This window comes from Chiloscyllium punctatum, chromosome 25, assembly GCF_047496795.1.
Source record: "Chiloscyllium punctatum isolate Juve2018m chromosome 25, sChiPun1.3, whole genome shotgun sequence".
Lineage (NCBI taxonomy): Eukaryota > Metazoa > Chordata > Chondrichthyes > Orectolobiformes > Hemiscylliidae > Chiloscyllium > Chiloscyllium punctatum.
The window spans coordinates 18,004,697-18,032,582 of NC_092763.1; the positions used below are offsets into that span (position 1 = coordinate 18,004,697).

The following is a 27,886-nucleotide window of genomic DNA, read 5'->3' on the forward strand; positions in this document are numbered from 1 at the left end:
CTATATAACCCATACCAGTTTTCCTCAATGTTGTTGCCTCCAGTTTCCAAAATACCTCTACAGAATGAACTTTGAAAGAAGCATTTCTGCCATATTATATATATTAGACAAAGTAATCCCTTTTTTTTAATTGTCAAATGTTTATCTAGCAAGGTCATCTATTTTAAAATATATTGGGCCATACCCCTGTGAAACGCACACCAGATACTGAATAATTTGATCTGTCTCTTAAAATAGCCACCTCATTCTCACATACATGCTGAGAAAGAGCGTCTAGTTAAAAACATTACTCAATGCACAAACTTTAGTTTGATCATGAAAGTCGGTGTAATTGCCTTTGTAGCAGGACTTATCGGAGCTATTGGGCTACTCCTGTTTTTGGTGGCATTTGGGACGGATTACTGGCTCTTAGCAACAGAGAATTGTGAAGTGTATGAACACCACGCCAAGAATGCTAAGTCCAGGCCTATAGGTGCCACACCGGTGAGTTTTGAGGTTTTCCGTTTTCAATTTGTTTAACGTTGCTGAGCAGAATGGTTAGGCAGCACAGTCACGACAGCTTTTACAAAGTACAGAGAGGGAGGTGGGACTAGAATTGTGGAATGGTGCAATGGGGTAAGTCAACTTCACTTTCATATTCCCGCACAACCAGAGATGGCCACTTTGAACACCATTATGGTGTATCCTAAACTGATGGCTCACAAATCTGATCTTTACTTCAGTAAATGATTGTGATCTGAACTTTTTGCTCCCAGTGTTTTGTTCAGTATTAAGATAGGAATTGTACTGTGGTCTACCATTGGCAAAAATGTTCTCTCAAACTGGAAGCTGTGATTTTGTTTTCAGTTTCCTGAAGACAAATAGTTTAAAGACGTGTAACAAAAATATTCAAGCACTCAACAATTTTTTAAAAATGTGATGAGTAAGCACAGTTGGGAAAAACTTCTAAAGTGTTGTAAGAATGGTTAAGCAAGATGTTAGCAAGGGATTGAGAAAAGATAGACTTAGAAACAGAGAACATAGTACATTACAGCACAGTACAGGCCCATCAGCCCCCAATGTTGCACCGACCTGTGGAACCCAAATATCCAACACTATTCCATTTTCAGCCATTTGTTTATTAAACGACCATTTAAATGCCAGTAAAGTTGGCGAGTCTACTACTTGTGCATGCCTACCCCAGGCTGCCATAGAGGGGTTCATCTTTCTTTTCTGAGATCTGGATAACTGTTTCATAACTTAATTATTATAGCATGTAAAACATAATGCAATAAGAATGCATTTGAGATATAAGAAAATAGATATGTCAATCTCCTCTGTAGTTTCAGTAGCAACAAGCTAATGTAACACTGATTGCAACATAAAGATGTTATAACTGCAGTTTAATTGTTACTAACTCATTGTTAATTCTCCAGATTGATAGATGGTATTCTAGCAGATTACGTAATATAAGGTCATGACAAGAATTGTCAATAAACACAGTAACCACACTCTCTCTGTTCTTGTGAAAGTACTTGACCAGATGTAGAGCTACTGAAAGCAGCTGAGACATTGGTCAAAACATATTTGGTGTAAACAAACCCAAGCTAATTTTTTTAGGTAAGTTGATACATCTCCTAATTTTGAGTAGATTTTTAATTGGGCTTCATTTGTTGTTTTGGAAACTGGAAACCATGAATGGCTTCCAAAGATTGAAAATTAGCTCCACAAACTAGAGATCGCAGCTGCAGTGGAACAAAATGGTTTTGAGATGAGTGCCAAATGTGAATTGCACTGTTACATCTGGACTCCTTTCCTGAAATATGTACAGCCTAATGCATAAACTGAGTACAATTTATATAGAATGTACAGTACAGAACCAGACCATTTAGACCAACAAATCTGTGCTGGTGTTTCTATCCCCATGATTCTCCTCACACCCAGCCTCTCAGCATACCTTTTTATTCCTTGTTCTCTGATGTGCTCATCCAATTTCACTTTTCAAAACATTTAAATTATTTGCCTCAACCTCTTCCTGAGGTAACGTTTTTCATCCTTTCTTCAAGATATCTCATTCCCAATTGGATGTTTGAGTCTTTTTTTTTGTTCATGCCTTCTGGTTTTTAAAACCTTCCACAAGTGGAAACATGCAGTCCATATCTACTCCATCCAACCCATTCCTGATTTTAAAGACCTCCTTTAGGTCATCATTTTGCTTTATCTGTTCAATCTTTCATGGTAAGTGCAAAGTTCTGGTACAACCTTTGTCAATTTATTTTGCACTTTTTCCAATATTTCTATGTCATTTCTATAATGTGAAGAGGATCATTGTACACAGTAACATAAGTGTGAGCCTGACCAAGGTCCAGTGGATGCTATCACTAAGTTTGAAATCTACATTCCTAGAACTACATCAATTACTTTAACATTTGAATTACTTTGCCCGTCGTTTTACTGTTTGTTCTCCAGTATCCCTAGAGCTCTTTGCTCTTTTCCATTTAGCTTCTTGCTTTCTAAATTGCAGATGATGTTTCTGTTTTTTCTGATCAACATACATCATCTCACATCTTACCTATGTTAAAGTTTATTTGTCACTTAATTGCTTCATCTTCAAGCTTTCTAATGTCTTCCTGACTTATGCACCTTCATTCATCAGTGTTAACTATAATCCACACTGCGAATTCTAATAACTGACTTGCTTTTCCCAAGGTCCAAATCATCATAAACCTTGTGGAACACTGGTTTCAAGCTCCAATGTGAATAACTACCCATGCCCCTGCTCTCTTTATCTAACTAATAATCAGATGAAGACTGGTCATTCCTGGCAATACTTCCCAACCATTCCTTAATTCTCGATGGAGCTCTCAGCTCTTCAGAAATATATTATTGTTACTTAGACTAGAGTTATACAACTGCTCAATTAGAAAATGAGGCCTTACATTTCAGTAACAGTTGCCCATGTTGATAGAACTGAGTCATCATGCTTGGGAGGGAATATTTTCTTCAGTGTTTTATCCATGTTCAGAGATGTTTACCTCAACTGAAGCAACATTACAATCAATAACAATACCCTCTCAACATCCAGTGAGAATATTGACCACCACATTATAATATCTCCTAATTTCTTTCACTAGTGTGTGGCTACTTCATTTAGGCATACCTGTCAACTGTACAGTAAATTGAAGGTTCCAAATACCTATGGCTGATGTAACAACTTCCACCTTGCTGCACACCTGCTTGGTCCTGCAGCTTAGAGAGATCTTTCTTTCTCTCTATTTTCACTTCCACCTTATCAAGGACACTAATCTCTTTCATTATTATCCTCCACCCACAGACATTCCCCTTGAAAGAGTTTGATTTTCCCAATCCTTTAGTATGACTTGACCTGAACATTGGGTTTAATCCCCACGGAGAAAGCACATCAAAAGCCAATTAGTTTTATAATGATATTGCTAGCCTGTATTCTGATAACTTGATATCTAAAATGAAAAGATAATTTTATGTTATTCATGTGATATGGCACTAAGCTAGCAATAATATGAAGGGCATTACAGAAGAGGCCATGTAGTTAATGAGGTGAATGCCATTCCCTGGAAAAGTATCCACTTAATTTAGTTCCCTTGTCCTTTCCTCATATACATTTAATACTCAACTATTTATTTAAATCCTTTTTGAGAATAATTATAAATCGTGTTTCATAAATAACCCCTCCAATCTAAACCATGTACTAAATCTCATTACTATCTCACCAATGAATGACTGCTGTTCTTTCCAATTTACCCAAACTCCACATATGAATTTTCTATAGTCATGTCGTGTTACAGCTTGTTTTGTGTGTGTGTGTGTGTGTGTGAAAGAGTGTGTGTGAAAGAGCGTGTGTAAGTTAAGTTGTATATTTTGTGGTACTGGAGTAATGCCCAGTGTTTTGCCTGTCTTCACCTCAATCATTGCCTGCTTCACGTTTCTCCATTAGATACCTTTGTGGACTCCTTCCCACCTCTTCGCTTCCTTCTCCATCTGGTATCATCTGGTCAGAGAATATAGTCACTTTCTCTTTAGATCATGCAGACATCCTTCCACTCCCAACGATAGTATTATACTCCACAGTCTCAGTGGGAGAGTGAGTGTAGGCCACAGCTCGATGTCCAGGAAACCTGTGTCTAATCAGTGCTCGAGTGTGCTATACTTGCAGTTAATTGACAGGTTCAGGTCCCGCAGGCAAGTTCAAATCATGATAATTACCAACTAACTGGAAAATTACTTTGTAAATCCAGACATCCAAACAAATGTTTCTTATTAGACACAGCAGCCATTTAGTGGCTGGCTTGAGCCAACCAGCTTTTATTCTCTGACATGTTTTAACACCTCTTACCCCTCATCAAATCCTATATTATCCTTCTAGTGAAGAAAAGATCCCAATTAATCTTGTATCCCCACTATTGTCTGAACCAATTTCTTTTTACCGGTCCAATTGTAAGTTGAAATGTGACATTGATATACTAAATCCTTATTGCTCATGAAGTGCCAGTGACATAACTGTAAAGTATACAAAATAACATTGCCTTAGAAGGTAATTTGTCCTGTCGATAGGGAGAGCTGAAACTTTGAATGTTGGAAAACTGCATGTTCCATTCTTCATTTACACTTTAGACAGCTTTAAGGCACACAAAAAAACTTAGTGTGCTGTGTCTCTAATGGGAACACTTCATTTGAAAACAGCACATGGAGATGGTGAGATGCCAGGTTCGTGTGAAAGAACCTCTAGGGTTTGAAAAAGCAGCTTGGTAACATAAGCATTATCAGGATCAAAAATGCGTCGCAGATGTAAAGCTGTGCAATATGAAACACAAAGGAACTGAGTCACCACACTTCACTAAAGTGACTTGTTCCGTAAGTGTCCCAGATTAACAGCTAAAACTTTATTCCTTTGTTCCCCCTTGTCCTGCACAAGATCCCATTCCTTGCTTACTTGACTGACCACAGAGGAGTTATTATGTCTTTATTGTTATATACTGACATCTGTCTCTTCAAAGTGTATGAATTCTTTGGAAGCTTAAGGGTGGCAAGGATAATCACCTACTGGTCTATTGTCAAAAATCTTGAAAATAAAATTGTGGTTTCTATATGCTTTATTGTAAATTATTTTGAAGATTGGATTTTGAACTTGTTGCATTGGGCTTGATCTGTGTCAAGGGAGGGGTTTAATAGTTAACTGGTATTTCTGTAACCACAGGGATTTATTTAAATAAATGCTTGAAAGAGAGCTTTTGGAGACCAGCGGGAATTTGTTTAGTTGGGATAATTTTTACGGACAAATAAAATAAATAGTATAGTATAATAGATTACAGTAAGAAGGTTGCAGAGGGTCTTTTTTGTTAGCTTACAGGAAACACCTGCAGCTTAGGAAAGCACTTTAGTTTAAGTTTGGAGAGGTTTTTTTTTGAAAGTGTTGGCTGTAGCTGGAATGTGTAAGGCTGTGGCTCCCGAAGAAAGAGGATAACTTAGAAGTGTTAAGAAACTGGTTACCTCAGGGTAAGGAGTTTAGTTTGTAAGTTCCAGACCAGAAGTGGTTGGTTAAAGCTGAAAATATTTAAGCTTAGTTGTATGAAGACTCAACTAAGATGCTATCACATTGTCAAGATGGGAGAATTGAAGCCGCAGTTGAACGAGGTTGTGATAGAAAAAGGAAATCTCTCCAATGTGAGTACTGTGAGGGAGTGCTGTTGGGATTTCTTTGCACAAAGAATGTTCATTAAAAACAAATCTGCAGCAGTATCCACTTTTATTCCAGTAAATGTTCACTTTGTTAAAACCATTTTAAAAAAATTATCAATCCAGATTTCAGTCTGCAATCTGCCTTTGTCCACTCATAATTTCAGCTTGGATCATAACAGTTGGAGACTCTTGCCAGAACTTTGAAATCTCTGGATTTGAAAGGGATGTGTGCTTTTCTTTTTAACATAATCTTCAGCTGCTTCATCATCATAAAGTGAGAAGTGGGGATGTTCAGTTATGATTGAAGAGGTCCATTTCTAAATGTAGCAAGACCTGGACAATACTCTAGCAATGAAAATCTGCAACAAAAGAGAATCTAATCATCACCCATGTGTTACCTTGGTGGAAATCCCCTTCTGTCAACACCTTGAGTGTTACCAATGACAAGATGCTGAAGTGGGAGAAAGTGAGGACTGCTGATGCTGGAGATCAGAGTCAAAGCGTGTGGTGCCTGACCGGCTGTGCTTTTCAAGATGCAGAACTGGACTAGCCATATAACTACTGCGACTACAAGAGCAGCTCAGAGGCTAGGAATCTAGCAGTATGTAACTCACCTCCTCACTGCAATGGTCTGTCCACTGTCTACAAGGCATAAGTCAGAAGTGTGGTGAAGTAGTCCACACTTGCCTGGATGAGTGCAGCTCCAATAACACTCAAGAAGCTTGCCACTAAGCAAGAGCAGTAATCTGTCAGCCGTAAACACTGCTTTATCAATCAAGGCTCATTGTCTGATAAGATTATGGCTCTTGCTCCTGTGTTGATTTGAAATTTGTGAGATGCATATTGATATAATGCCAGTGTTAAGATTTTTGGAGTGGGTCACTGATTTCCCCTGAGAAAACATTGAACTTCTAACCAATTTACTGCTTTGTGTGGGACGTTCTTTAGTCTTTTGTTTTTCTTTATTTAAGCACAATTTCTTATTACTATTCAACAGTAAAAAAAAACTTTGGCTTTAATATCTGGGCTCAGTTTATGCCTGCATTTCTTTTCTTTACTCCATATTATTGGCAAAGATTGACAAATGCTTGGTGTCTGTCCCACTCCCCACTGTATCAACTTCTTGCATTTATCTTTAGAGGTTCGACACCATAAGAATTGAATAGATTCCAAAGATCTCCTGTACCAAATGTACCTTCTCACCTTATCTTTGTGCTATGTTGTTTCCAAACCTGATTCACCCCCAACATCTGAAGGCTTTTCTCTAGAGTCAAGTCTGACTTTAAGACACCATTATCACAGCTCCTCTCTAATTCACTAATGAAATCTTCTATGGATTCCCCTACATGTTGCATTTTTCTATGAAATTTTATCCTTTTAAGAATTTTGATTGGTTTTGAGATTAAAATATTTGGAAAAGGCTTTTGGTACCTCTTCAAATGTACTTGTTGTTCTATTTACCACCTTGACGAGCATTGACATCATTAACTATACTCCTAATGGTGCACAGAAATGGATTTACTGTTCAACTTCTCACTTGGTATCTAGCTGAGAAATTGTTCTATACTTCAAGAATAGTTCACTCCAATGTTTTAGATGAGATTAAATTAGATTCACTACAGTGTGGAAACAGGCTCTTCGGCCCAATAAGTCCACACCAACCCTCCAAAGGACAGCCCACCCAGACCCATCACCCTCTGACTAGTGCACCTAACACAATGGGCAGTTTAGCATGGCCAATTCATTTGACCTGCACATCTTTGGACTATGGGAGGAAACCCACACAGATACGGGGAGAATGTGCAAACTCCACACAGAAAGTTATCCGAGGCTGGAATCGAACTCGGGTCCCTGGTGCCGCAAGGCAGCTGTGCTAACCACTGAGCCAATTTGTTGTTTTCTATTTTAGCGATCTCTAAAATTAAATTTTCCTGCCATTGTACTTTCTTGTGCCATGGCTTTCTCATGAGACTGAGTATTTTATCTTTAAAGGTTGTGATTTTGCAGTGATCAGGGTTCTCCTGTTCCTTCCTGCTCTTCTGGAGCATCTTTCTGCTCTTTCCCGGAGGATTCCCCCACTTTCATAGCTGCAATGGGATCTCCTGAAAGGTTCCGTCTCAGACCAGAGTCACTCATTTCATTAAAATACCCATAATTACTTATTCTTCTTTAAAAATCACAGGGTTCATGTTTCCCAGGCTTTCCATTCCCACATTATGTAAGTTTCTCTCTTGGCCTTGGTATTACCATTTCATTTTCTAGCTGCTGAGAGTGTGGTGCTGGAAAAGCACAGCAGGTCAGACAGCATCCGAGGAGCAGGAGAATCGACATTTCGGGCATAAGCCCTTCATTCCTGATACCTCTTCTGGTACCTCTTCAAATGTGCCTGTTGTTCTATATACCACCTTGACGGGCATTGATGTCATTAACTATACTCCTAACAGTGCACAGAAATAGGTTTACTGTTTAACTTCTGACATGGTATCCAGCATCTTGCAGTCCTCACTTTCTCCTAGTTGTTTTCTAGCTGTACCTAGTTATATCCACATACTACGGCAACAATACAACTCTGAGCTGGAATTTAATTCTAAAGTTCTCATCCTTTTAGCCTGAATTACTTTCTCATTTCAGGCATTTCCTCTTGTACTGGGATTTTTCGTTCTGACTCACAGAATGGCTGATGTCTGTTCACTCAGGCTTAGGACTGTTCCCACAGACCACTACCTTGCAATGAAACTTGTACCTCCATTTTGAAGCTGTAAGGTTCTTTTGTTCTGATACACTGTTTGTCAAGTCTGAAACTCATATTGTAATATGCATTTTAATTTTTCACCAAGTGCTGACACAAGAGTTTTTGGAATCTAATGTCGTCATCATCAATTTGCAGTATCTACTCTCCCTGAAGATTTCTGGGTTACAATATGTTTGTCTCATTGGGACTGGTGCTGTGAAATTACATCTTCAGATCCCATGCTGGTCACCATGTTGTGTCTGCCACCATCCATATCTATTTTATATATAGGGGTTTTTCATTTCTTACATTTGTGTATATGAGTGTAACCACTTTCTGGCCTAAAGAGAAGAGCCTTGTACTGTAAATAAGATCTAGTTTATTGTAATTCTGTAACAATTTAAAGGGTATAAGAACAGCCTTTCCATTATTGCAAAGACTCTTGAGAGGAATTAGTCTTAGCACTATCTCCTATGAGACTCTTACTTTACTCTCCTACTAAATACCCCATGATATCATCATGGTGATTGCTTCTTATTGCAGGAAGTCAAGCATTAACCCTTTCAGACTCATACACAACCTTTATTGCAATGCAGCTACTGTGTAAGATTAAGGAAGACTTGCTGCAATTACGTGGGGCTTTGGTGGGATGACATTGTGCAGTACTTTATACTGCTTTGATCCTCTAACCACAAGACAGATATAGGTTTAAAGTAAGGTTCATGAGAGGCTGTCCTACAAGGAATAGGTGGACTTATATTCTTTGGCATTTAGAAGAATGGGAGATGATCTAATTGACATGTAAAATTCTGTGAGGTTTTCAGAAAGCAGAGGGTGAGAAGATGTTTCTCCTTGCTGGAGAGTTTCGAGCAGCCATGGAGTCAGGACAAGGACTGGGATGAGGAGAAATGTCTTCACTCAGAGCTATGAACCTTTGGAATTCTCTACCCAGATTCCTGTGGACAATCAGTCAATGGGTATATCCAAGATTCTGATTGATAGTCTTTTGGGCTATAAGGGAATTAAGGAATTTGAGGATAGCTTGGGTATAGGTACAAGTGTAAACAATCTGCTAAGTCTTTATTGAATAGCTGAATAGGTTTCAGGTGCAATGATTTCTATTTCAATTTTTATTTCTTCTGTTCTTATGAACTACCCATAATTTGTCACTTCCTGCACCTGAGGATGTATTTAGATATTGTAAATCAAGCTGTGTTATGATATACCTTTGGACTCTCAATGTGGTCTCCTCTACATTGGGGAGACAGGTCGCCAACTCATGGAACATCTCAGGGAACATCTCTGGGACACACACATCAAATAACCCCACCGCCCTGTGGCCGACCACTTCAACTCCCCCTCCCACTCTACCAAGGACATGCAAGTCCTGGGCCTGCTCCACCACCAATTCCAAGCCACCTGACGTCTGGAGGAAGAATGCCTCATCTTCCACCTTGGGACTCTCCATTTCACCAGTTTCCTCATCTCCTCTCACCCACCTCATTCCAGATTCAACCCTCCAACTTGACACCATGTCTTGAACTGTCCTACCCATCCATCTTCCTTTGCCACCTATCTGCTCTATCCTCCCCTCCAACCCATCACCATCACTGTCCATCTATCTATTGCCTTCCCAGCTACATCAACCCCACCACCACTCCCACTCTCCTATTTATCTCTCGGTCCCCTTTCCCCCAAACCCCACACATTCCTGATGAAGAGTTTATGCAAGAAATGTCAACTTCCCTGCTCCTCGGATGCTGCCTGACCTGCTGTGCTTTTCCAGCATCATGCTTTTCGACTTATACATCTGGACCATTTGGGACTTGAACCTGGGTCTTCTGTTTCAGAGGTAGAGACACTACCGTCATGTTAGAATAACCTTAAAATAGTTATTTTAAATCAACCTGTTCAGACATGTAATGCTACACATCCAATGCAAGTGGGACTTGATCCCAGATCTTCTGGCCCAGAATTGGAGAGACTACCACTGCGCCACAAGACCCTGAGGATTTGTTTATCTTTTATGCTTTAACTCCTATTAATTACATGATCTTATTCAGAACTCTACAGGGTAGAGATTTGTCTTGGATAGTAAGATAAAACAAGCAGTGTTGTATCGGTTGCTATTATCCAATACACTATCAATTTAAGCTGCAGTGAATGAAGCTCTGAACGGGCATTCCTGCAATGCTTTGTGGCCTGGTCAGATATAGAGTGCCTTTGAACAAGGGAACAGCCCTCTTCTTTCCCATTTAAGCCTTTGCATCATTTTGTTTCACACACACTGTATGTTAGCAGAACTGCCAGCCACTGGGGTCATAATAGCTATTGCTGCATGACGTCCTTAAGTGGTTATTAATTGCTGATGTAAGTTATATAAATGTAACAGGTTAAAGCTTAAATTCGTTAAACTTAAAATGCTAAGAACGCGATTTTCTTTTGCATCTTGGTTATGAACTGGATTTCCTACCTGTCCAGTACCTATTTGTGAGATGTCTTATGTTATGTTGACATGTAGAGTGGCCAAGCGTTCGAAGGAAATGATGAATTCTCCATCACATTTCACCATGAGGGCTTCATTTGGCGTTGCTGGTTCAGTGAAGGGATTTCCCATGATAGTATCTGGAATTTCTGGTTCAGTAAGTAATACCACCACACTGTTATCAATTTCAGATGTTCATGTGCACCACGTGTATCTTCATTATACATTGTACTAAAAAAGGATTTTCAACTGAAACATAGAAGCTATTGTGGTCAATGATCATGCTTGATTTTCCACAATTAGCTAATTATACCCTTAAAAGGGATAACTTGTTTTGTCTTGGTGTATCACCTTTATTTAGGTGTATCAAAGCATGTCATTGTACTATGGAACTGTGGACACTGATAATGTAGGGGAAAAGTGAAAGCTTCCAAATTCTACATTCAACAATTACTTGAGGAACAATATAATGTGATTTAGTGACACTAAAGCAAAATGCTGTAGATGCTGGGAATCTGAAATAAAAACAGAAAATATTGGAAATATCAATTCAGGAAGCATCTGGAAGCATTTAAGGCCAAAATCTTTTCAACAGAATTGTTTATTGTTGATGGATAAACGCATGTCATTACAACATGAGAACTCACTGGCACAGTCTTTCCTTCCTGGGAGAGGCAAAGAAGGTGACGAGAAGCTCAGTACTTCCTTATCAACTTGGCAATTACTGCTGTACAATAGGGTCCTTTGGTAACCTTGTCAATGTGTGACAAATTAGGGCCTCAATATGTCAATTAACAGCCACTTAAGGGCCACAATTCACTACCATCCTCCCTTGGCAATTAAAAACTGTGGCTGGGTTCCTGACTGGGAAACTGGGTGACCTGCCTGCTGGGTTGAGAGAGGGTACATCCTCTATTTGCCTCATTCTGGGGCTAATTGGAAGCAAGAATTTTCTTCTGCACCACCTCTTTTAACTGACATCCTATAACTAATGTCCTATTACTTTTTAATTGGACTGTGGTTTCTGTCTGGGTGCACCCATGCACTCCACTTTATCCTTCAGGTTTCATTGTTGCAGAGTAACATAGTCACATCTTGTCTACAACGTTGTTCATGTCAAAACACTACCACAAGAACCCATTAAGTTAATGAGTAAGGTTTGGTCAAATTAATCTAAGCAAAGCACAAAATAGTCACATGCTAAGTAATATCTATTTCATCATCACAAATCTGCAGCAGTTTTTGGAGAATGTGATTTACTTCTTAATATCTTGTATTGTGCAGCAAACCAACCCCCATCCAAGTACTGTGTCCATGGCTATCTTTTCCCTTTTCCAATCGCAATGGGACCTATATCTTCATATGACAGTACTGCTGGTAAGTGTTGAAAAATAATTAGCTTTAAGAAACAGTACATGGTTCTCACTTGCAATTATATATATATATATTTTCTTACAATTTCTATATTGCCAGGGGAGGCTGAGTTCAGTTGTTCTTTGGAACTTGTTTGGTCTATTAAGTCCATGATAATGTCTATTCCTCCAATTCATTGGTTAGTGGCACAACATCGAAGGCTGAGGGACCTGTACTATGCTGCACTATGTTCTAGTGAATACCCTTGTAGTTGATTCATCCATTCATTCACCTACAGTATTCTGAAGGTCATTGAGTTTTCACAATCCTCTTCCATTCCTCAAGCATGTCTTATGCCTACTTGACCACCTCATCTACTTGTGATGCCACTTTCAGGGAGCTATGCACTGGCACACCTAGATCCATCTATATGTAAGATGAGATACTTTGGCAGGAAGAAAAGAAGCTCTGAATGGCCTTTAAAAAGAGAGACCACAGAAATCTACAGAACAGAGGGATTTGGAGTCCTCATCCATGAACCATGAAAAGCTAGCATCCAAGTTCAGCGGGTAATAGGGAAGGCAAATTGGAATATTGGTCTTTACTTCAAAAAGAATGGAATTGTTCTGCTAAAACTATAAAAGGCACTAGTCTGACCACAGGTGGAATACTGGGAACATTTCTGATCCCTTATCTAAGAAAGATATCCTGGCATTGGAAGCAGACCTGAGTAGGTTCAATCAGCTGATACCAAGTGTTGGGATGCTATCTTAAGGGGAGAGCTTGGTCTGTACTCATTGGAATATAGAAGAGTAAGAGGTCACCTCATTGACACACGCAAGATTATTAGGGGACTTGACAAGGTTATATGGAGAGGTTGTTTCCTCTTGTGGGAGAGTCTAGGACCAGAGGGTATAATCTCAGAATAAGGAGTCACCTATTTAAGATAGATATGATGAGAAATTTCTTCTCTCAGACAGTAGTGAATTTGTGAAATTCACTACCATAGAGGGCTGTTGAAGCTGGGTCATTGCATTTATTCAAGACTGATACTGGCAGAATTTTAATCAGTAAGGAAACTAAGTGGAAAAGGCAGGAAAATGAAGTTGAGGATGATCAGATCGGCCATGATCTCTTTGACTACTGGAGTGGACGGGCTGAATGGCCTACCTCTGCTTCTACGTCTTAAAGGCTTACAACCGCAAGAAAAAAAACAGAACATATTTGAGGAAAGAAAAGACATAAAAGCCTAGAATCTTTATCGTTATGCCATGGGTACTAATACCAGAACCAAATGCCAATCCTGAGGTCTTTGTGGGTGGTTGCTGGGGCAGTAGCAGCCAGTTGAGAGGCAGTGACACCATTGACTGACTCTGAGGTTGCCCCCACCACCCATTGAGAAACAGAGGGACGGGACAGGAAGATTCTGAGCTGTGGACTAGCCATTGTCACCAGTATCACTTCCATTGGATGTGGAGTCTTTGCAAAAGAAGCTCCCTCACTCAGGATGCCATTAGGAAGCCACCGCCTCTTCCTTGGGGCAGGAGTTATCCTGGCTGGAGTAAAATCACAGCATCACGGTAAAATTGCCCTCGATATGTCAGGTTTCCCTATTTAGTTAATGAACTGAAAAGCCACTATCTTTCTTATTACTGGGAAACTTCTCTGGTGGTGAGTGCACCTGTGCTTCTATCCTGATATTACATTATCGTCCCTTCCACCTCACAGCTCGGAAACAATGTATTGGGACAATTCAGTCCAAAGAGACGGTGAGAGATAGATACAAGCAAAAGTAAAGTGAAAGGCAAGCAGATTTTATTTTACTTCTGAGACAGGATGTAGGAATCACTGCCTTAGACCAGCGTTAATTGCCCATCTACAATTGTTCTTTAAGGTCTGTTTGAGCTGCTACAATCCTTAGGTTAAATGTATATTATGAGAGGGAGTTCCAAAATTTTGATCTGGTGACAGTAAAGGAATGGTGATTTTGTTCCAAATCAGAATGGTGTGTAGCTTGGAGGGTTCATTGTAGATGATGGTGTTCCCATAATGTGTGCTGCCCTTTCATTTCTAGATGATAGTGGTTGTGTGTTTAGAAATTGCTTTGGTGAGCTGTTGCTGTGGATCTTGTAGATGCTACAGCCCGCTGCTACTGAGCATTGGTAGTGAAGAGGGTGAACAGTAAAAGATGGGAATGGGTTTTCTGAAGTGGGCTGCGCTGTCCTGAACAGATTGAGATTCTCGTGTGTTGTCAGACCTTTACCCATCCAGGCAAGTCAATATATTTTATCGCACTTCTGACTTATGCTTTGTAGACAGTGGACAGGTTTTGAGAAGTACACCACAGAATATCTCGCAGTTGTCATGCTGGCCCATGTCAGTTTTCATTCAATGATAAGATATGAGGCAAATGGAAGGTGAGACATGCAGAAATTAGTTACAGGGAGTCAGAGAGAACAGATAATGTGTACTCCCTCAAAACAAGAGATTTTAATCAGACAGCGTGACATCGGGTGGGCATTCAGCTAACTTGCTGCCTCCACCCTGAAGACATTTATGGTGGAAAGGCCCCTGTATGGCTGTTGTGACCTTCCACCAAGTGAATGGAAACTCACTTTAGGCCTCATCCCACTGCCATTGATGTGGTGTTCACCATGAGTCTTAGAATCATAGAATCCCTACAACTTGGAAGCAGGTCATTTGGCCAATTGGGCCTACACTGGCCCATCAAACAGCATCCCACCCAGATCCACCACCCCCACCCACCCTGTATTCCCCATGGTTAATCCACCTAATCTATTCATCCGTGGACACTGCAGGGCAATTTAGCATGTCCACTCCACCTGAACTGCACACCTTTGAGCTGTGGGAGGAAACCCAGTGCTGAAGGAAGCCAAACTCCCACTGTGCTTTGTCTTTCAGCTTCTGAGAGGTGAGGAGAGTGGGCCTCGTTGGAAGGCCTGAACAAAGGATCCTGCCTTGAGAAGGATAGAGATGCTGAAAGATACATGCCCCTGCCTTCCTGCTAAAACCTCATGACCTCTAACTTCTCTTTTGTTCATGGGATGAGGGTGTTGCTGGCGAAACTTACATTTGTTGCCCATCCCTAATTGCCCAGAGGGCAGTTAAGTGTCAACCAATTTCCTTTCCTAAAGGACATTACTGAACCAAGTGGGATTTTCCTGACAGTTTCATGCTCATCTACCGTGGTGGGATTTGAACCCAGGTCCCCAGACCATTCCTGGATACCTCGATTAACAGTCCAGTGATAATACCACTAGGCCATTGCTCTGACATGGTTCTCACCAGGACACTTTTACCATTGCCCACTTGTGTTCCTCCTCAGTTCACAGTAATATGTAAGTGTTGTAAAGCCCAATTCCCTGGTAGTCCTCCTGCGTGCTGAAAAGATGCCAGCCTCCAACAGGCTGGCAGGTCCTGGCTGACAAAGCTTCTTCTTCTCCTTTGATCCTGAGGAAGGACCACCCACTAGCTCACATAGTTCCTGAGTAGCTCAAGATACAATGGCCTTCTCAAAAGGAGGTAGCCCAGAGGTTTTGTCAGCTCCCCAGCCAGTGACCACAACTCCTAACACCTCTGTAAGATTTCATCCAATGAGAATGTGGGGAAACCAGAGAGAAACAGGGCAAAAGTGCTGAATGAAAACATGGAGATGGCACAATGGAGTAAAATAGAGAATGAAAATTGCATGATAGAAAATGTGAGATGCACACAGAGAGTTTACTCTTACATTTCTCCAAAAACAATTCAATCAAAGATCAGCTAATGATAGGTAGTGTTAAATGAATGTGTCTAATTGAACAGCAGGATTAATTCATTTTCATATTCTCTCCTATACAGTGTATCGAGGTTTCTGGACAGCATTTATAATACTGGGTGTGGCTGCTGCAATTGTGGGAGGATTTCTGCTGGTTTGTGCAGTGCCATTTGTTCATGCCAAACTCTACAAATTAGGAGGTGGATTCCTTTTGGCTTCTGGTAAGTTGCTATTCACCTATAATAATTACAGGGTGTATGCATCTCACAAGGTAATGAACAATGTTTTCCTTACTCAGAGACTGCTCTCCAATATTTTAGTGCGATAGAGGTGATGCCTCAGTTTCTATGTTTGTAACAAGAATTTTTGAATACTGTTTTAAAGTGTTGGTTCCATGCTTTACCTTTCTTTTCCAGCAAAATATACATTTTTTTACTTTGCTGAGTCCATACCCAGGGTTAACTAATCAAGTACAGTGAATTTTGATGGTAACCAAACTCACATAATCAAACTCGGAACAATTGCATGCTATACTGAGGCACATCACTGATCTATTTTGAGTCAGCTAATCTTGAAAGAGATACCAGAACAGGGTAACAATTGATCCAATGAACCATCATTAAGTTCAGGTGAATGTTTTCGAGGAGATTTCCAACCTTTAATGGTCATTCATTAAGGTAAATTCGACATCTCCATCCATACTCAAAGGTGAAGCCCTGGCTATAATGTTGCAAAGATGTTTGTTGACCCTTCTTTCAAACAATTTCTTTCTAGAAATATAGGAAAGCTGAAATTATGTTAGCGCCAGGCAAGCACAAAATTTGTATAAGATCCATTTGGGCAGACAGCCTACTAAAGGAGGTCAAATATCAAGTGTCCTTTTGGGTGAGACATCAGAATGTTAACACAACCTTTCAACTTGTAATTCATTCTGTCTCCACTCCTTTTTGGAAATAGGAAAGAATTTGAAGAGAATGTTGAAGGTCTGAAGAGATGCTTTCCTTGTTTTCTCAGCCTGTTTTAACTCCAATATTCTCATCAACATGTGCATCAAACATATACATGATGCTTTTCCTTAGACTCTGTTCTATTGCTCTTTACGTATTTGCCAGATGACCCATCTGGGATTGGGTAAACTGGTTTATAAACTGGTATCTAAATCTATGGATGTCATTCATCTACATTGTAATATAGCATCTACATTGTAATATAGCATCTACAACTGTCTTGTTGCTGAGCCTCATGTGTGCCTGCTATACATCAATATGTTGAATAGTTACTTCAAATTTCTTACAACCAGTTTGCAATTTGATTTGTATGTGGCTTTAATGCTATTATTCAATTTATGCATACCATAACGTTATTGTTAGCTAACCAATGAAACAGTGTTTGAAACAGAGTCTACATGCATTACTGGTTTGTTTGAACAAAACCTGTTCAATGCAATAATTCAGGATGATCAGAAAAGTTTCAGTGAGCCAAATAGGAAACAAATAAAAGTAAGGCAATGCTAATGTTGGGAATTTGAATTAAAAACTGAAAATGCTTGAGAAACTCAGCAGGTCTGGCAGAGCCTGTGGAGACAGAAACAGACTTAATGTTTCAAGTCCCTTTTGATTTTTCTGTGAAATGAGATTTGTGAAATAATTTGTTTGGAGGGAAAAACAAGTGACTGAACAGTGAGACTCTAGGAGTTACACATGCAGTGGGCAAAACAATGCCTTAAGGAAATATTTTTCCAATAATATGCTTCCAACAAGCATCACCAACTCCTGACACCCAAAGACTGTCCAAGGCACAACTCAGGAGTGTGACAAAATACTCTTCACTTGCTTGGATGAGTGTTGCTCCAACAGTGCTCAAGAAGCTTGATGTACCAGGATATGCATCATTGGCACCCATCCATAATTTCTAAAATTTACTCTCTCAGCCACTAACACATAGCGGCAACAGTGTACACCATCTACAAGATGCACTGCAGCAACTCACTAAAGGTCCTTTCTGAGCACTTTCCAAAACCACAACCTCTGCCAGCTGGAAGGCAAAATGTAACTGATGCATAGGGACACCACCATTTGTAGGTTCCCCTGCAAGGTCCACACAATCCCAACTTGGAAACTTCCTTCACTGTCGCTGTGTTCTGGGACTCTTCCTAAGAGCTCTGTGGTTGTCCCTAACTCCAAAAGCTGCAACAGTTCAAGAAGGTAGCTCCATCAGCACCTTCTCAATGGCAATTAGGAATGGGCAGAAACTGCTGGCCCAGCCAGTGACACTCGTGTCCTGTGAATGAATTAACAATTTGAAAATTTCAATCAATTCTCCCCTCAACCATCGATCATTCTCCAAGCATAATGATCACAATTTATCCAAATAACAGTGAATTCCAGCACTGAAACCACTCAGGAGTCTTCACTTTATTCTCTTTAAAGTTTTCACATCCTTCTTAAAGTGTAGCACTCAGAACCAGAAACAATAATCCAGTTGAGGCCTAGCCAGTACAGGCCTTTCGGCCCTCGATGTTGTGCTGACCTGTGGAACCAATTTGAAGCCCATCTAACCAACACTATTCCATTTTCATCCATATGTTTATCCAATGGCCATTTAAATGCCCTTAAAGTTGGCGAGTCTACTACTGTTGCAGGCAGGGCGTTCCACGCCCTTACTACTCTCTGAGTAAAGAAACTACCTCTGACATCTGTCCTATATCTATCACCCTTCAATTTAAAGCTATGTCCTCTTCTGCTAGCCATCACCATCCAAGGAAAAAGTCTCTCGCTGTCCACCCGATCTAATCCTCTGATCACTTTACATGTCTCAGTTAAGTCACCTCTCAACCTCTCTCTCTCGAACAGAGAAAATAGCCTCAAGTCCCTCAGCCTTTCCTCAAGATCTTCCCTCCATACCAGACAACATCCTAGTAAATCTCCTCTGAACTCTTTCCAAAGCTTCCACACCCTTCTTTATAATGTGGTGACCAGAGCTCTATGCAATACTCAAGTGCAGCCACACCAGAGTTTTGTAAAGCTGCAACATGACCTCATGCCTTTAACATTCAATCCCTCTACCAATAAAAACTAACAACCCTATCCATATGGGTGCCAACTTTCAGGGATCTACCGAGACCTCTGCTCATCTACGCTACCAAGAATCTTACCATTAGGCCAGTACTCTGCATTCCTGTTGCTCCTTCCAAAGTGAATCACCTTACACTTTTCTGCATTAAACTCCATTTGCCACCTTCCAGCCCAGCTGGACAGCTTATGAATGTTCCTCTGTAACCTGAAACATCCTTCAGCATTATTCACAACCCCACCTACCTTAGTGTCATCTGAAAATTTACTAACCCATCCTACTACACCCTCATCCAGGTCATGTATAAAAATGACAAACAGCAGTGGACCCAAGACAGATCCTTGCAGTATACCAATAAAAACTGAACTCCAGGATGAACATTTCCCATCAACCACCACCCTCTGTCTTCTTTCAGCTAGCCAGTTTCTGATCCAAAACTGCTAAATCACTCTCAATCCTCTGCCTCTGTATTTTGTGTAATAGCCTACCATGGGAATCATATCAAATGCCTGACTGAAATCCATATACACCACATCAACCACTTTACCCTCATCTACCTGTTTGGTTACCTTCTCAAAGAACTCAGTATGGTTTGTGAGACATGACCTACTCTTCACAAAACCATGTTGACTATCCCTAATAACTTATTCCTTTCTAGATGATTATAAATCCTATCTCTTATAACTTTTTCCAATACTTTATCCACAATCTGAAGTAAGGCTCACTGGTCTTGAATTACCAGGGTTGTCTCTACTCCCCTTCTTGAACAGGGGACAACATTTGCTATCCTCTAGTCTTCTGGCACTATTCCTGTAGACTATGCTGACATAAAGATCAAAGCCAAAGGCTCTGCAATCTCCTCCCTGGCTTCCCAGAGAATCCTAGGATAAATCCCATTTGGCCCAGGGAACTTGTATATTTTCACACTTTCCAGAATTGCTAACACCTCGTCCTTATGAACCTCAATCCTGCCTAGTCTAGCAGCCTGTATCTTAGTATTCTCCTTGACAACACTGTCTATTTCCAGTGTGAAGACTGACAAAAAATATTCAGTTAGCGCTTCCCCTATCTCCACGGGCTCCACACACAACTTCTCACCACTATCCTTGATTGGCCCTAATCTTACTCTAGTCATTCTTTTATTGCTGATATACCTATAGAAAGCCTTAGGGTTTTCCTTGATCCTATCCGCCAATGACTTCTCGTGTCCCTTCCAGGCACTTCATAGCTCTCTGTTTAGGTCTTTCCTGGCTAACTTGGAACTCTCAAATACCCTAACTGAACTTTCACATCTCATCCTAACATAAGTCTTCTTCTTTCTCTTGACAAGAGATTCAACTTCTTTGGTAAACACGGCTCCCTCGCTCAACTACTTCCTCCCTGTCTGATAGGTTCATAGTTAGCAGGATACACAGTAGTTGTTCCTTGAATAAGCTTCACATTTCAATTGTGTCCATCCCCTGCAGTTTCCTTCCCCATCCTATGCATCCTAAATCTTGCCTAATTGCGTCATAATTGCCTGTCCCCAACAATAACTCTTACCCTGCAGTGCATACCTGTACCTATCTATTGCTAAAGTAAACATAACCAAAGTATCACCAAATCTAACATATGTCTGGCTTCATTACCCAGTACCACATCCAATGTGGCCTCACCCCTTGTTGGCCTGTCTACATACTGTGTCAGGAAATCCTCCTGCACACATTGGACAAAAGCTGACCATCTAAAATACTTGAACTACAGTATTTCCACTCAATGTTTGGAAAGTTATAGTCCCCCAAAACAACTACCCTGTTACTCTTCTATTCAGAACCATCTTTGCTATCCTTTCCTTTACATCTCTGCAACTTTTTGGAGGCCTTTGGAAAACATCCAACAGGGTGCTTTCTCCTTTTATGTTTCTAACCTCAGCCCATGCGTCTTCTGTAGACGAATCCTCAATCTTCCTTTCTGCCATTGTAATGCTGTCCTTGACTAACAATGCTACACCTCCCCCTCTTTTACCATCTTCTCTGTTCTTACTGAAAAATCGAATTCCCAGAACCTGCAACAACCATTCCTGTCCCTGCTCTATCCTTGTCTCTGAAACGGCCACAACATCTAAGTCTCAGGTGCCAACCCATGCTGCCAGTTCTCCCACCTTATTCTGGATGCTCCTGGCGTTGAATTGGACACACTTCAAACCACCTTCCATCTTGCCAGTGAACTCTTGCAACTCTGAAACCTTAATTGTGACCTCACTACTCTCAACCCCCGTACACTGGAAGTACAATTTAGGTTCCCATCCCCTTGCTGAATTAATTTAAACCCTCCCGAAGTCCATTAGGAAACCTCCCCCCCCCCCCCCCCCCCCCCCCCACCAGGATATTGGTACCCCTCTAGTTCAGGTGTAGACCATCCTGTTTGTAGAGATTCCACCTACCCCAGAAAGAGCCCCAATTATCCAGGTATCCAAAACCCTCCCTGCTGCACCATCCCTGTAGCCACGTGTTCAACTCCTCTCTCTTCCTATTTCTTGCCTCGCTAGCACGTGGTACGGGTAACAAACCAGAGATAAGAACTCTGTTTGTTCTAGCTCTAAGCATCCATCCCAACTCCGTGAATTTCTGCCTTAAATCCTTATCTCTCTTGCTACTTGTGTCATTGGTGCCTATGTGGACCATGACTTAGGGCTGCTTCCCATCCCTCTCAAGGATTCTGAAAACACGATCCAAGACATCATGAACCCTGGTGCCTGGGACGCTGTCCCCCTACCTATGTAGTCCCCAATGACTAATGCTCTGCTCCTCTCCCCTCTCCCTTCTGAGCAACTGGGACAGACTCTGTGCCAGAGACCTGTAGAATCCGAGGAGCAGGAGAAATGACGCTTCGGGCAAAAACCTTTCATCAGGAATGATGAGGGGCTTTTACCTGAAATGTTGTTTTTCCTGTTCCTTGGTTGCTGCCTGACCTGTTGTGCTTTTCCAGCACCGCACTCACAACTCTAGTCGCCAGCATACGCAGTGCTCACTTTCACCAGAAACCTGTACCCCAAGGCTTACCCCTTGTAGGCTATCCCCCCAACAGTCTCCAAAATGGTATAATTGTTATTGAGGGGAACAGCCACAGGGATCCCTGCACTGTTTGAAGGTTGCCTTTCAGTCCCACTGTAATCCATCTGCTTTTTTCTTGTGCCTCCCTGTAACTCCTCTCAATAACTCCCTTCACCTCCCGAAAGATCCAAAATTCATCCAGCTCCAGCTCCCTAATATGGTTTCTGAGGAGCTGGAGTTGGGTGCACTTCCCACAGATGAAGTCAGCAGGGACACTATTGGTGACCCTTGCCTCCCCCATTCTGCAGGAGAAACATTCAACTGCCCTAACATCCATTCCCACTATTCCAAATTCCAAAAGAGACGATTGAAAAATTTAAAAAACTAGTTAACTTACCAATCCGGTATACAGAACTCTTTTTTTTATTTGGAGGAACTTGCGTGGGTGGGAGACACTACCCAAGTAGTACTTTGGGTAATGCAACCGCCCAAATATACTACTTCACTTACTCATCAGTCTCGTGTCCACTCCTGCTCAGCGTGCGCGCTGCGTATTCACAAGGTAAGTTTTTAAAGCATTGATTTATCTTTCTGGCAGCCCGCTGGTCCTTGCTCCCACTCTTCCTGTTGCTAAACAGGAGGGCCCTGACACTCGAGGTAAGTTTTTAAAGCAGTCACTTACCCTCCCAGCAGCCCCCGGTCCTCGCTGTGGTTCCTCCCATTGCTACTGCTGCTGGAACAATAGAGACCGCTGAATACCTGAGGTAGGTTTATATAATTTGAAATTTACCTTCCTGGCAAGCCCCCGATTGTCGCTCCCACTCTTCCTGCTGCTAAACAAAAAAAAGGTTCCTCGTAAGTTCTTGTTATATAAATGTTCCTCATTAGTTCTTGCTTTTGTATGCCTCTATGTATAAGATCCAGGATCCTGATACACCTTTTTAAGCACTTTCTAAACCTACCAAGCAACCTTGATGACTTGTGTACATGCACACCCAGGGTTAGTGCCTCCTGGACACAGGTTGACAGGCAGGGAGCCCCTATAAAATTGTCCACGGCCTCTTTTGTAGCCAATTATGTAACACTTTAGGGCCTCTTCCTGTCCTCTAGCAGTTTTTCACATGGTGGACAAGGGAGTGTGACAAGTTGAAAGCCTGTTGTTTCTCCAACTGCTCAGACTACACGTGGGAGAAGGAGTAATCTCCTTTGGGGCCCACTTTGGGGCCACCTTCCCTTCCTGGACTCTGGCCTAACCTGACCTGTGAACCAAAGCATCCAATCCTCTCACTCTCTCACCAAGGTCTCATAGATGTGACGACGTGTGAAAGTCAAAGGGGGTTGACTGCAGTGGGGTGGAGAAGTGCTACAGTCAGTCAGGGGCTGCCATCACAGTCAGCCCTAGTGGCTAATCAGATTACACAGGGAGTTGGCCTGTAGGTCAAGTGTAAGCAATCCAGGAACTGCAGGTACATTCGTCAGGTGCTATAGTTATATCAGACTGGAGGGAGAAGGGAAAGTGGGGAGAGGAAAGGGGATGAGCCAGACAAAGGGAAGATCGAGTATGATGGAAGTGGATGCGGGAACAGTTTGTGAGCATGTATGTGTACAAGAGGTGGGGCGGTAGTTCTCGTCAATAAGTGGGAAAGGAAGAGGATATGAACAGTTTGCAGTTTGGAAGGATGAGCCTTTGTTTGCACATGATGTTGCACTAGTGAGTGTTGTAGTCCATCAGCCCAAGTGAGATGCATGTAAGGCAGTAGAATTATACCAAGTGCTGGGCCTTGAGAGTGAGATAGCAGAGAGAAGGTGATGGCACTTATTTTCACAGAACAAAGAAAAGTGTTCGCCTTCTTGTGGTGCTATTGGATGCCCCTTTTAATGCAGGACACCTTGTTGAGTGGTGCAAAAAGGCATCTTGGAGTGTACCTAGCTTGGGTTGATGGTATCTGGTTATCTTGAGCCCAGGATAGAACTCACAGATCACACAGGAGAATGTTGCAGCAACTAATCCATTCAAATTTTTGGGCATTATGAAATAAATGATTATTCATACAACAGATGAAGTTGAGAATGCAGTTTTTCCAGTCACTCTCAGCCTTAGCAGTTTCGTTAAAAATAAATTCAATAGAATAGCTTGGAATCATGGGCAGTTAGTGGTAGGTTGGGAGATAAAGGTAGGCATAGGAATGGAGAAGGACATTTTTGATACCAGCCTAATTCATCTGGTTAATTTAATATAATTAACATGATCGATATGCATATATATTAATCTGGTAATTCGTGGACACTTTACCCTTAACAACCTAATTATGTTATCACATCCCATAAGGTTAGGTCTTCTGAGCATTGACTTAACATGCAAAGTCTGTTTCCTGATTCAATCTGCATGTGTAAATTGTCTGATTAGCGAGTCAAATTAATAAAACACTCTTTCTGCAGGCTGAACATTACTGTTTTGATTTTTAAAGATATACAATTTTTGAGTTACTTGTGAAAATCTGAAATGTCTTGGACTACATTTCGTTACCCAATTTCCAAAGCAGGTAAGATAAAAATAATGCAAGAGAGCTCAGGAATAATATGACAAAAAAGGAATTCTTTATGTATCTATTGATACATCGTGGACCATCTTGGCACAGGGAGCAGTGGAAGAGTTGAATCAGACTTAGTTGTAATATGTCATGTTAATTAAGTTTAGTTGCTAGGTATTACCAACCTTTAAAAAATCACTGATCTGTTAAATTGCACAAATCCCATTCTTAAAAAAGCAAATCTTCAGATAAGACCAGCAATAATTCGGTGTTTTGAAATTCGGAAAAAGAGTAAATTATGGTAAAATGTTCAAAGTTTGTGAGAAGATTTGTAGCTCGGGTGCTTGTTGTTGTGGTTCTGTTCGCCGAGCTGGGAATTTGTGTTGCAGACGTTTTGTCCCCTGTCTAGGTGACATCCTCAGTGCTTGGGAGCCTCCTGTGAAGCGCTTCTGTGATCTTTCCTCCGGCATTTATAGTAATTTGTATCTGCCATTTCTGGTTGTCAGTTCCAGCTGTCCACTGCAGTGGCCGGTATCTTGGGTCCAGGTCGATGTGCTTATTGATTGAATCTGTGGATGAGTGCCATGCCTCTAGGAATTCCCTGACTGTTCTCTGTTTGGTTTGTCCTATAATAGTAGTGTTGTCCCAGTCAAACTCATGTTGCTTGTCATCTGAGTGTGTGGCTACTAAGGATAGCTGATCATGTCGTTTCGTGGCTAGTTGGGGTTGATGGATGTGGATCGTTAGCTGTCTTCCTGTTTGTCCTATGTAGTGTTTTGTGCAGTCCTTGCATGGGATTTTGTACACTACATTGGTTTTGCTCATGCTGGGTATCGGGTCCTTCGTCCTGGTGAGTTGTTGTCTTAGAGTGGCTGTTGGTTTGTGTGCTGTTATGAGTCCTAGTGGTCGCAGTAGTCTGGCTGTCAATTCAGAAATGCTCTTGATGTATGGTAGTGTGGCTAGTCCTTTGGGTTGTGGCATGTCCTCATTCCGTTGTCTTTCTCTTAGGCATCTGTTGATGAAATTGCAGGGGTATCCATTTTTGGCGAATACATTGTATAGGTGTTCTTCTTCCTCTTTTTGCAGTTCTGGTGTACTGCAGTGTGTTGTGGCCCTTTTGAACAGTGTCTTGATGCAACTTCTTTTGTGTGTGCTGGGGTGGTTGTTTTCGTAGTTCAGGATTTGGTCTGTGTGTGGCTTTCCTGTATACCTTTGTGGTGAATTCTCCGTTCGGTGTTCTCTGTACCATCACGTCTAGGGGAATGGGAGTTGGTTGTCCTTTTCTTCCTCTCTAGTGAATCGGATTCCTGTGAGTGTGGTGTTGATGATCTGGTGTGTGTTCTCTATTTCTGTGTTTTTAATGATTACAAACGTGCTATCCACATATCTGACCCAGAGTTTGGGTTGAATTTGCGGTAAGACTGTTTGTTCTAATCTTTGCATTACTGCTTCTGCTATGAGTCCAGAGATGGGTGAGCCCATGGGTGTGCCGTTGATTTGTTCATATATTTGGTTGTTGAATGTGAAGTGTGTTGTGAGGCACAGGTCCAGTAGTTTGAGTATGCCGTCTTTCGCCCGTAGGTGTTCAAAGTTTGGGAGAAGATTTGTAGCTCGGGTGCTCATTGTTGTGGTTCTGTTCGCCGAGCTGGGAATTTTGTTGCAGACGTTTCATCGCCTGTCTAGGTGACATCCTCAGTGCTTGGGAGCCTCCTGTGAAGCGCTTCTGTGATGTTTCCTCCAGCATTTATAGTGATTTGTATCTGCCGCTTCCGGTTGTCAGTTCCAGCTGTCCGTTGTAGTGGCCGGTATATTGGGTCCAGGTCGATGTGCTTATTATCGTATGTGGCGCTTAGGCATTTGGCACAGGATTCCCATTTCCTGGCTTGTCTTAGCATCTCTCGCCCGTAGATGTTCAAAGTTTGTGCGAAGATTTGTAGCTCGGGTGCTCGTTGTTGTGGTTCTGTTCGCCGAGCTGGGAATTTGTGTTGCAGACGTTTTGTCCCCTGTCAATAAGCACATCAACCTGGACCCAATATACCGGCCACTGCAGTGGACAGCTGGAACTGACAACTGGAAGCTATAGATACAAATCACTATAAATGCCGGAGGAAACATCACAGAAGTGCTTCACAGGAGGCTCCCAAGCACTGAGGATGTCACCTAGACAGGGGACGAAACGTCTGCAACACAAATTCCCAGCTCGGCGAACAGAACCACAACATGCCCTCTTTGTTGATAGGTTCAACGTCCTATTGTCTGTTCTGTATGTCCAGCAGGTTGGCTATTGTTTCTCTGGCTAGGGTTTTGTCGCTAGAGGTGAACAGTGCCGTTACATCGAATGAGACCATAGTTTCTTCCTTGTCTATGTGTATATTTCTGATGATGTCCAAGAATTCCTGTGTCGACTGTATCGAGTGTCTGGATCCGCTGATCAGGTGTTTCAGTTTCTGCTGTAGTTCTTTAGCCAGTTTGTGTGATGGTGTCCCTGGTAGTGATACTATGGGTCTGAGTGGGATGTCTGGTTTGTGCACTTTTGGTAGTCCATAGAATCTGGGGGCGTTGTTGCTTTCAGGTTTCATTCTCTGTAGGTCAAACCTGGTTATCTGTTCGTTTTTTTTGTAGATTCCTCAGTGTGTTGTTTATCCTATTGGTGAGCTGTGGGGTGGGGTCAAACTCCCTCTTTTGGTAGGTGTTGTTATCTGCAAGTAGTTGTTGTGCTTTTTGGATGTACTCTGCTTTGTCCAGGATGACCGTCATTCTGCCTTTGTCTGCTGGTAGTATGATTATGTTCTTATCGTTTCTAAGTGATTTTAGTGCTTCCCTCTCCTTGGTGTTGAGGTTATGTGTTTGTTTTTTCCTTGTTATCAGAGGTACAATACTTTGTCTCACTGTTTGTTGTGTCTCTTCTGTCAGTCCATTGTTCCTGAGTGTGCATTCTAGTGCTGCTAGGAAGTCTGCTGTCTTGGCGTCCCTGTGGTTGTAGTTGAGTCCCTTGGCCAGTATGGTTCTTTCTGTGTCTGTGAGCTGTCTGTGGGAGAGGTTTCTAACCCAGGTGTGTGTTGTGGTGTCCTCTCCGTTATGTGTTAGTTTGGCCATTTTTTCTTTTAGCGCTGTATTTTTGCGGTGAGTGGTCCTGTTCTGTCCTATGGTGACGCCTGTTCTATGGTCCGGGTCCATTCCTGATTGGTGGTTCTTGAAATTAACGATTTT

At 41.6% G+C, this 27,886-nt stretch overlaps 1 protein-coding gene across 1 annotated transcript in view; it reads left to right on the top strand.

Moving 5' to 3' along the window:
* Positions 1-253: 253 nt before the first annotated feature.
* Positions 254-27,886, top strand: part of LOC140495645 (transmembrane protein 182-like) — a 47,065-nt gene continuing 19,432 nt past the window's right edge. The window contains exons 1-4 of the mRNA XM_072594640.1: positions 254-483; positions 10,947-11,067; positions 12,195-12,287; positions 16,125-16,262. Of these exons, the coding sequence (XP_072450741.1) occupies positions 316-483; positions 10,947-11,067; positions 12,195-12,287; positions 16,125-16,262 (520 nt within the window). The 5' untranslated portion in view covers positions 254-315. The remainder of the gene's footprint in view (positions 484-10,946; positions 11,068-12,194; positions 12,288-16,124; positions 16,263-27,886) is intronic.